The sequence below is a fragment of the Bos indicus genome, chromosome 21 (assembly GCF_029378745.1).
Source record: "Bos indicus isolate NIAB-ARS_2022 breed Sahiwal x Tharparkar chromosome 21, NIAB-ARS_B.indTharparkar_mat_pri_1.0, whole genome shotgun sequence".
NCBI classification, from domain to species: Eukaryota; Metazoa; Chordata; class Mammalia; order Artiodactyla; family Bovidae; genus Bos; species Bos indicus.
In genome coordinates this window covers 21440769-21449657 of record NC_091780.1, presented here as the reverse complement: position 1 = coordinate 21449657, position 8889 = coordinate 21440769, and the positions used below count along the sequence as shown (strand labels likewise).

The 8889-nt window shown below is 56.4% G+C and overlaps 1 protein-coding gene and 1 long non-coding RNA gene across 2 annotated transcripts; one reads left to right on the top strand and one right to left on the bottom strand.

Annotated features, from left to right (window-relative positions):
• Positions 1–540: 540 nt before the first annotated feature.
• On the bottom strand, positions 541–1471 carry LOC139178181 (uncharacterized). Its single transcript, XR_011562568.1, has 2 exons — positions 1335–1471; positions 541–742 (listed from the first exon to the last, which is right to left on the bottom strand). It is a non-coding gene; the product is annotated as an uncharacterized lncRNA (long non-coding RNA).
• Positions 1225–2651, top strand: MESP1 (mesoderm posterior bHLH transcription factor 1). Its single transcript, XM_070775125.1, has 2 exons — positions 1225–1983; positions 2290–2651. The coding sequence occupies exons 1-2, from the start codon at positions 1288–1290 to the stop codon at positions 2362–2364; spliced, it is 771 nt and encodes a 256-aa protein (XP_070631226.1). The 5' UTR covers positions 1225–1287; the 3' UTR covers positions 2365–2651.
• Positions 2652–8889: the final 6238 nt, after the last annotated feature.

Sequence of the window (8889 nt, the reverse complement as noted above, 5' to 3'; positions counted from 1 at the left end):
AATTACTCTGAATTTTCTGAAGTGCTTTTTCTGTGTCATTGTCACTCACATTTCATTAGCAAAGCCCGTTATTCCTGCCCCAAAGTGGTGGGATACCAGCTAAAGGCCAGAGGTGGCAGCTGTGGCAACAGGCCAATCCCTTGACCCTGCCAGGCTGAGGGTGTCCTGGAGGGCAGCAGGGCTCCTCTCCTCCAGCTCAGATGGTTCACCAGCCTGCCCAGATTCTGCCAGCTTTCTGGATTTACCCCGGATAGCTTCGTCTCTCCCACTCACCACCACCAGGGAAGGGTACCCCCAGGACCAGTCTGCCCTGGAGGAGGAACATGGAGTCAGGGCCCCACGCCCTCCTGGCCTCTACAGGAGTCCAGGGACCTGCTGCCACAGCATGCCTGTGTTAGTCACTCAGTCGTGTCCGACTCTTTGCGACCCCGTGGACTGTATGAACCTGCCAGGCTCCTCTGTCCATGGACTTCTCCAGGAAAGAATACTGGAGTGGGTTGCCGTTTCCTTCTCCCCCATTATACAAACTGGAAACGAAGGTTCAAGAAAACTTTTTTTTTAAGCATTTATTTAATTCTGGCTTGCTGCATCTTGGTTGCTGCGTGGGCTCTTCTCTAGTTGCGGGTAAGCGAGGGCTACTCTTTGGTTGTGGTGCATGGGCTTCTCATTGCGGTGGCTTCTCTTGTTGCAGAGCTCCGGCTCTAGGGTGCGCGGGGGCTTCAGAAGTTGCCGCTCCTGGGCTCTATCTAGGGCACAGGCTCAATAAATGTGGTGCACTGAGCTTAGTTACTCCGAGGTGTGTGGGATCTTCCTGGACCAGGGATCGAATCCATGTCTCCTGCATTGGCAGGAAGATTCTTTACCACTGAGCCACCAGGAAAACCCTCAATAAAACAAGAATTTGCATAAGGTTTCCGACAGGTGAAGGCAGCCCCAAACCTAAGTACCAGAATTTGCAGTTCCCTGACCTGTCTTCCCTTAGCCTGCTGAGCTGGTCCAACACCCTGGACAGCGCCTGCCACTGGCACAAGCAGAAGGCCGGAGTGTCCGGGTCAGGTGTCCATGCGAGGGCCCAGGTGGGGCCAACCTGGCGCAGCCAACAGGCCGACACCTTCGCCCCCCGCAACCCCCACCCCGACATTGGTTCAAAGGGTCAAGCCCCGCCCCCGATAGGCCCCCGAGCCCCCTTTGAAGTGCTGATGCGGCCTGGAAGAGGCCACTTCACACTTCGGGGCTCGGGGATAAAGCGGTCGCCGGCCGCCAGCCCCCAGACACGCCGCCGCTGCCATGGCCCAGCCCCTGTGCCCTCCGCTCTCTGAGTCCTGGATGCTCACGGCAGGCTGGGGCCCAGCTCAGCCGCCGCCGGCCGCCGACGCGGACTGCGGTTGCTCCCCCGCTTCGTCCCCGGACTCCTGGGGCAGCGTCCCGGCCTGCAGCCCCGTGCCGAGCCCCGGGAGCCCGGCCACCCGCGTCGCCCTCCGCGCCCGGGCAGCTGGGAGGCGAGGCGCGCGGGTAGGCCGCCTGGGCGCCGGGCAGCGGCAGAGCGCCAGCGAGCGCGAGAAGCTGCGCATGCGCACGCTCGCCCGCGCCCTCCACGAGCTGCGCCGCTTCCTGCCTCCGTCTGTGGCGCCCGCCGGCCAGAGCCTGACCAAGATCGAGACGCTGCGCCTGGCCATCCGCTACATCGGACACCTGTCGGCCGTGCTGGGCCTCAGCGAGGATAGCCTGCAGCACCGGCGCCGGCAACGCGGCGACGCGGCGCCCCCTCGGGGCTGCGCGCTGTGCCCCGACGGCGGCCCCGCGGAGGCGCAGACGCGAGGCTGCTGCTCCGGCTCGGCCGCCGGCGCCGCGGTGTCCTGGGGGTCCCCGCCCGCCTGCTCCGGAGCCCTGGCAGCGCCCGAGCTGCGCGACCCTCCGGTGCTATACGACCGCGGGGCGGCGTGCCCGCAAGGACCGGCGATGGAGCCGAGCCCCTCATCCCCGGTTAGTATCGCCCTCCTTCGCGCGGAACTCCCTCCCGGCTCAGCGCCGTCGTGGGGTGGCACTACCTGCCGTCTCATATCCCCACCTCACACTCCGGGGATGAGCCCCCCGTGGGGCTCCCCCACCGGCGGCCCGGCCTCGCCTGCTCGCTCTCTGGAGCGACACGGTTGGCGTGCGCAGGGCGCCTGAGCGGCGAGGGAAGGGAGGGGGACACTGGGGACCCCCCTGAGAGCGGAGCTCGCGAGCGCGGACACCCAGGCTCGGCGGCCTCACGCTGAGGACCACGCTGTCCCCTGTCTCCTCCAGCTCTTTCCCGGCGACGTACTGGCCCTGCTGGAGACCTCGATGCCCCTCTTGCCCCTGGAGTGGCCGCCGGCCTGAGAAGTTGAAGTGACGGCGGACATCTGGCGCCCAGTTCTGTGAGCACCGACGCCTTTTTGGCCTCCGCGCCTTCGAAGCGGTCCCTCTCCAGACTCCCTTTCCTGAAAGAGGGCACCGAAGATACCGGCATGGGCATCGCTGGAAGTGAGAGCCGGTCCCCACCTAGGACGGACTTCCGCAACCCCTCCCGCGATGGAGGGGCTCAGAGGGTAGACACTTGGGAGACAGGCAGGAGCTCTGCCTAGTATGTATTTATTTATTTGTGAATAAACTCTGTGCTGGTGTCAGTTGGCAAGTTCTTCCTCCACAGGGTCAAAGCTTCCCTCCCCTCCTCCAAAGGACGTCAGGGATTTGGGAGTCCCCGAAGCACACAGCCTCAGACCCCTTCCTCCTTGCCCCCAGCCCCGTCTTAGCACCCCGTTATTCCCGATGGGCCCACCTGAAGGGGGCGGGGCTTCATTTGAGGAAAGCGGCCGCAAGCTGAGTCTCTCCACCTTTTCTTTGAACCTGGATAAAACCAAGTATCTCTGTAGAAAATGCGTTTCCATTAGTGCATACTTACTGTGCACCGGGTCTTTACACATTTTATTCCTAAGTAGTTATTTTGCAGAAGGATAAACCAAGGATCAGCACTCAAACCCAGGTATGACTTCCAGAATCTGAGCTCTCGGCCCTGGTTGGGTTTTGCCTGCTCCGCTCTTTCTAGGGTCTGACAGGAAGCCAGCTCCGAGGGCTCACTGCATGTGTCTACTGCCCTTGTGCTGGAGCATCAAGGCCTGGACCCTGGCATTCTCCCATCTCCCTTCACTCTGGTTTCTCTCCCATGTTTAGGGACATAACACAGGTGGATCAGTCCCAGTTTTAAATAGCTGTGACCTCCCAGAGGCCTGGCTCAGGCAAGATGAGAGGTCCATCGATTGTATCCAGATCCACAGAACTGACCTGGATCTAGGCTTGGATTCAGATTAGGGAAATGCTGTATGCGGGAAGGGGAAACCTGGGTTCAGTCAGGGGGTCTGGTGAGCAGTCAAGCCTGGGGGTTGGTGAGGTGGGGTAAGGGGTCTCTCAGCCATCTATGAATGCTTCCCCCCTGCCCCCCTCAAGCATCTTTGAAATACTAACCTTGGCATTTAAAAAAAATACCTTTATTGAGATATAATTTATACCATGAAATGCATTCTTTTCAAGTACATAATTCAATGGTTTTAGTATATTCATAGTTAGGTAACCATCACCACTGTCTTATTTTGGGTCATTTTTACTACCCCTCAAAAGAGACCCTGTAACCATTTAGCAGTGATTCCCTGTTACTCCATCCCCCTTTTCTCCACCCCAGCCCACTCATCTGTTTTCTTCTAGCTCTACAGATTTGCCTATTCTGGACTTTCATATGAATGAAAGCATATTTTCTCGTGTATCAGTACTTCATTTATATTTATTGCTCAGTAATATTCCATTGCATGGGTGTAGCACAGTTTATGTATTTATAGGTTGATATTGATTTGTTTTGAAACTACTTCAGAGATCATTCCCAATGCTCTGGCCCAGGCCAGGAGGGGCAGTAACTCGGAGTGGGCTGGGGGTCACAGTGTGTAATTCAGGAGTCCTGGCGCACCCTGGCCAGCATTTGGTTGTAGAGAGTGGGATCCAAAAGCGGAGGCCCCGCAGGGGGCGGGACCTCACACCTTCACTGATCCGCCCCTTGCCCGCGCCTCCGCCCCCAACTCTCTCTTCCCTCCCAGGGCCCTAAGGAGCTGAGCGGGAAGTCTTCTCCAGGACCCTGCCCAGTTTAGAAAAATCTATTTGCATGGTAAAGGCCCCGTGGTTTAGGACGGGGAATTAAAGTTATTAGCAAGTCTTTTCATAGATAAGTGGGGCTCATCGGCCAGCCCCCTCCCCTGGGGTGCGCCTCCCCTCGCTCTCCGAGCCTAGGAGCGGCCCACTGTTTATTAGCACCTGGGTGTGAATTTCCATTAACACGTCCCCGCTAATAAGAGGGCTGGAGATGGGAAGGGGCGCCTCCCACCCCTCCCGCGCCCCACCCCCTTCCTGGGGGGCACCCACCGGGAGGAGGGCCGAGAGCGGCTCCCAGGTAGGTGAGCCCTGGGCGAGGGCGCGCTGTCAGTTCTCTGCTAACCTGTTGAGCTAAGCCGTTAGCGGGGCCGTGTGGAGGATGGAAGTTGAGGACGATCAGGGGCCGCGTTGAGACTGGGCCCCGGGTGTGACTCTGGGGCCGGTGTGCTTCACCGCGGGCGCATCGCCTTTGCGACAGCTGAGCAGGGACAGAGGGTGCTGGGTGGCACGTCCCCTCACCGTGGGGGGCTGGTCCGGAGCGGGCTGCGCGCAGGCCTGCTGGAAGTGGGGTGGGGGTGGGCGTGGGCGTGGTGGGGAGGGCGGAGGATGGCATCAGCGGCTGATCCTGCCCGGCTCTGGTCGCTGCTGGCCGCCTTCGCAGCCCCCAGGGGTCAGAACCGTCATGGTGGAGAAGCACATATATACGGAGCAACCGGACGAGCCGGGGCTGTGTTTAAGGCTTTAACTTCACCAACTGGGGGCGCTTCCCTGGCTGGCCAGTAGTTAAGACTCCAGGCTTCCAATGCGGGTCCCATCCGGGGTCAGGAACCAAGATAGAATTCCACATGCCCTGAGGAAAGGTCAAAAGGTTAAAGGAGAATGCTATTTATATATATATTGCTAAAAAATAAAATGTTAAAGAAAATAAATTCAACAACTAATTTCAAGTCATTTAAACCTCAGATGCACAGGTGAGGTGGGCAGGTGGTGGGGCACCTGTAGCTCTTTTACAGATGAGGACACTGGAGCTCAGAAAAAGAACAAGGAGATTTTCACAAAGCTAGTATACCTGGTTCGGAGAAGGTGATGGCACCCCACTCCAGTACTCTTGCCTGGAAAATCCCATGGATGGAGGAGCCTGGTAGGCTGCAGTCCATGTGTTTGCTAGAGTTGGACACGACTGAGCGACTTCACTTTCACTTTTCACTTTCATGCATTGGAGAAGGAAATGGCAACCCACTCTAGTGTTCTTGCCTGGAGAATCCCAGGGACGGGGCAGCCTGGTGGGCTGCCGTCTGTGGGGTCGCACAGAGTCGGACACGACTGAAGCGGCTTAGCAGCAGCAGCAGCAGCAGTATACCTGGTTGGGGCTTCCCAGGTGGTGCAGTGATGAATCCACCGGCCAAGGCAGGAGATGCAAGAGACACGGGCTGGGAAAAATCCCCTGGAGAAGGACATGGCAACCCACTCCAGTATCTTTGCCTGGAGAATCCCATGGACAGAGGAGCCTGGCAGGGTATAGTCCATGGGGTCTCAAAAAGTCGGACACGACTGAACGACTAAACAACGACAAAGTATACCTGTTTATTGGGTGGCGACATTGGTGAGCGGTACTCAACAGTTCTGGTCTTTGCTGTAGCCCGTCAAGCAAGTAGTATGTGTGTGTGTTGAGGGGTCTGAAATACAGCTCCTAAAGCACATGGGCCACCGGTGCCATCACCGGCAGGGACCTGCCGCTGCCTGCTGACCACATGTATTGCTCCTGTGAGAGAGCCGTATTTTGTAGATGCTGATGCTGGACGGGTCAGTGTTTTCAGGAGGGGCAGCTAAGCGATCAGTTGACACTGAAGACATTGCTTCAAGGACACACCACATGGGTCACCAGATGAACCCAGGGCTGGAGGGGAGGGCTGGTGGTCTATATCAGCAGAGGGCAGACTGTCCCAGGAGCCGGGCTGGAAAGCTGGGCTCAAACTTGGTCAAGTGGGTGGTGTGCCTGGTTGGAGGGCCATGCTGTGCTAAATGAACCAGCCCATCTGAGGGGCGGGGCACATGGATGCCCCAGGATTCTGAAACACCCCCGCTTGGAAAACCAGGCTGGCCCAGGGCTCAGGAGGGAAGCCAATCCTAACTGCAAGGCCCGGATTGTCCCAGGGTGAGGCCAGGCCCACTTTGTCCACTCTCCTCCTCTGCCCCCTCCCCATCCAGGTACAAACCCTGCCTTTGCACAACCCTGAGGGTGAGTGCCTCCTAAACTCTGTGCCCTGGACACCCACCTGCGTCCTAATGCTCCCCAAGAAAACCCAGTGTTCTTGGTGCTTCTCAGGGGCCCTCTCTCCCAGAGGGCAGGGACCTCTTTGGGGGCCACTGCCACAGCCCCAGTAGTGCCCCAGCTCCATGGGAGTGGGGCTAGAGCCCTGGATTCCCCAGCCTTGTGCCACCTGAGCCTCTTCTGCCCACCTTCTGGTACTTTGCCAGCCCTGGTTCCCTCTCCCTTATCCCTCTGTGGGTCCAGTATGTAAGGTTCCCTGTGAATGCCCCAACCCCCATTGCTCTCCCCACCCACACTAGGAAGTGAGGAGGTGCCTGGTGTTGGCAGCATGTGACTTTAGAAAGGGTGGACAGGGCACCTCCATTGTCTTGGCCTGCTCAGCACCCCTCCTACTCTTGTCCCTTGCAGCCTGTCATTTTCTTTTCTCCAGACAGCTCTCCCTTCCTTAGTTTGGGTGGCCTCCATGCCCCTCTAGGGATGGGCACGTGTGCAAGTTTAAATGGTCATCACAGTGAGTGGTTCAGGGACGTGACCACATACAGGCCAGTGAGGAGCAGGCTCAGGACTTTGCTGGAACCACTGAAAAAGGGACAGTCACCGTGGGTGCTGTTAGTGGTCTTTTTGCCACCCAAGCAGAAGGGCCTACCTAAAAAAGGGAATCAAAACTGGGGGGTGGGGACTTCCCTGGAGGTCCAGTAGCTAAGACTCTATGCTCCCAATGCAGAGGACCCAGGTTCAATCCCTGGTCAGGGAACTAGATCCTGCATGCTGAAACTAAGACCTGGTGTAGCCAAATAAGTAAATAAAGAAAAATAGATACTAAAACAAAACAAAAATAAACAACTTGACCTGGGGCCAACCACATGGAAAGCATTATGTCTAGACTTTTACACTCCATGAGCCAACAAATTCTCCTTGTGGCTGAAGTTAGTTTGAGTTGGGTTTCTGACTTTTGCTACTGAAAAAGTCCACCAGCATTTGATAAGGTTGTTCCAAGTCTTGACTGCAGTCTCAATTTCCCTCTTTGTTAGATGGGGATAATCATACTTATATTTCACAAAGTGACTTAAGGCTTTTATCTAAAATACAGAGACCCTGGTAGATGCCCTGTAAATGTCAGTTCCCCGTCACATTTAGGTGGCATGTAAAGCCGAGACGATCATCCTAAATTTTCCTTCCTCATCCCAGAGAGACCTGCCAGCCACCATGCCTACTGTGTAGAGGAAAAGGATACTGTAGAGCATTCTGTTTTTGTTTTTCCTGCTGTGTTTTCATTCTCATGGTGAGGACGGCGAGGGGCAGAGTGTCTCGGGTGGGGATCTCTTCATCCAGGGGGCATTCAACTAGTCAGGTGTCATGTAACCTGCCATGAGGTTACAAAGACTGTGAATGACTCAGGGGAGAAAGTGGATAAGGACACAGAAACAGTTCAGTTCAGTCACTTAGTTGTGTCCAACTCTGCGACTACAGCACGCCAGGCCTCCCTGTCCATCACCAACTCCCCGAGTTTGCTCAAACTCATGTCCATTGAGTCAGTGATGCCATCCAACCATGTCATCCTCTGTTGTTCCCTTCCCCTCCCATCTTCAAACTTTTCCAGCATCAGGGGCTTTTCAAATGAGTTCTTCACATCAGGTGGCCAAAGTATTGGAGTTTCAGCTTCAACACCAGTCCTTCCAATGAATATTCAGGACTGATTTCCTTTAGGATTGACTGGTTGGATCTCCTTGCAGTCCAAGGGACTCTCAAGAGTCTTCTCCAACCCCACAGTTTAAAAGCATCAATTCTTTGGCGCTCAACTTTTTTTATACTCCAACTCTCACATCCATACATGAATACTGGAAAAACCATAGCCTTGACTAGACAGACCTTTGTTGACAAAGTAATGTCTCTGCTTTTTAATATGCTGTCTAGGTATGGTCACAAACCATGCAAGCATTCAGTCTTGGGAAAGGCTGGGCGCACTAACCACCTGCAGTTCTCAAAGGCACCACACGGTGTCCTCAGAGAGGCAGGCGTAAGCTTTGAGCGGCAGGGGACTGACTCCACCCAATTTTCCTGGGAAGGGCAGTTTCTAGAAAAGAAAAAGGTACCTCTGCGCCTCCCTCCTGGGCCCCCAGCCCCCAGTCTCCTCTAGGGTTCCCAGGCAGCAGTGGCAAAATTCCTGCGTGCCCCCACTTTGCCTCTCACACCTGTGTGACCTCAGGCAGTCAGTCAACCTACTCTGAGCCTCAGCCTCTCCAGAGTGATTCCACAACAAGTGGGCCAAGAGAAAAGGGGGCCACACACAGCCCGGTGGACTGGGTGTCTTGCTTATTTGAGCAGAGTGGCTCCTGCTCTGTTTGTGGGCCTATGAGGCAAACGGTCCTCACCAGGCCTGGGACTCTGGCTGACCTCATTGCCTGGGCCCTGCTGGGGGTCTGGACTGAGTGGGAATGAAGGACACACACCACAGCAGC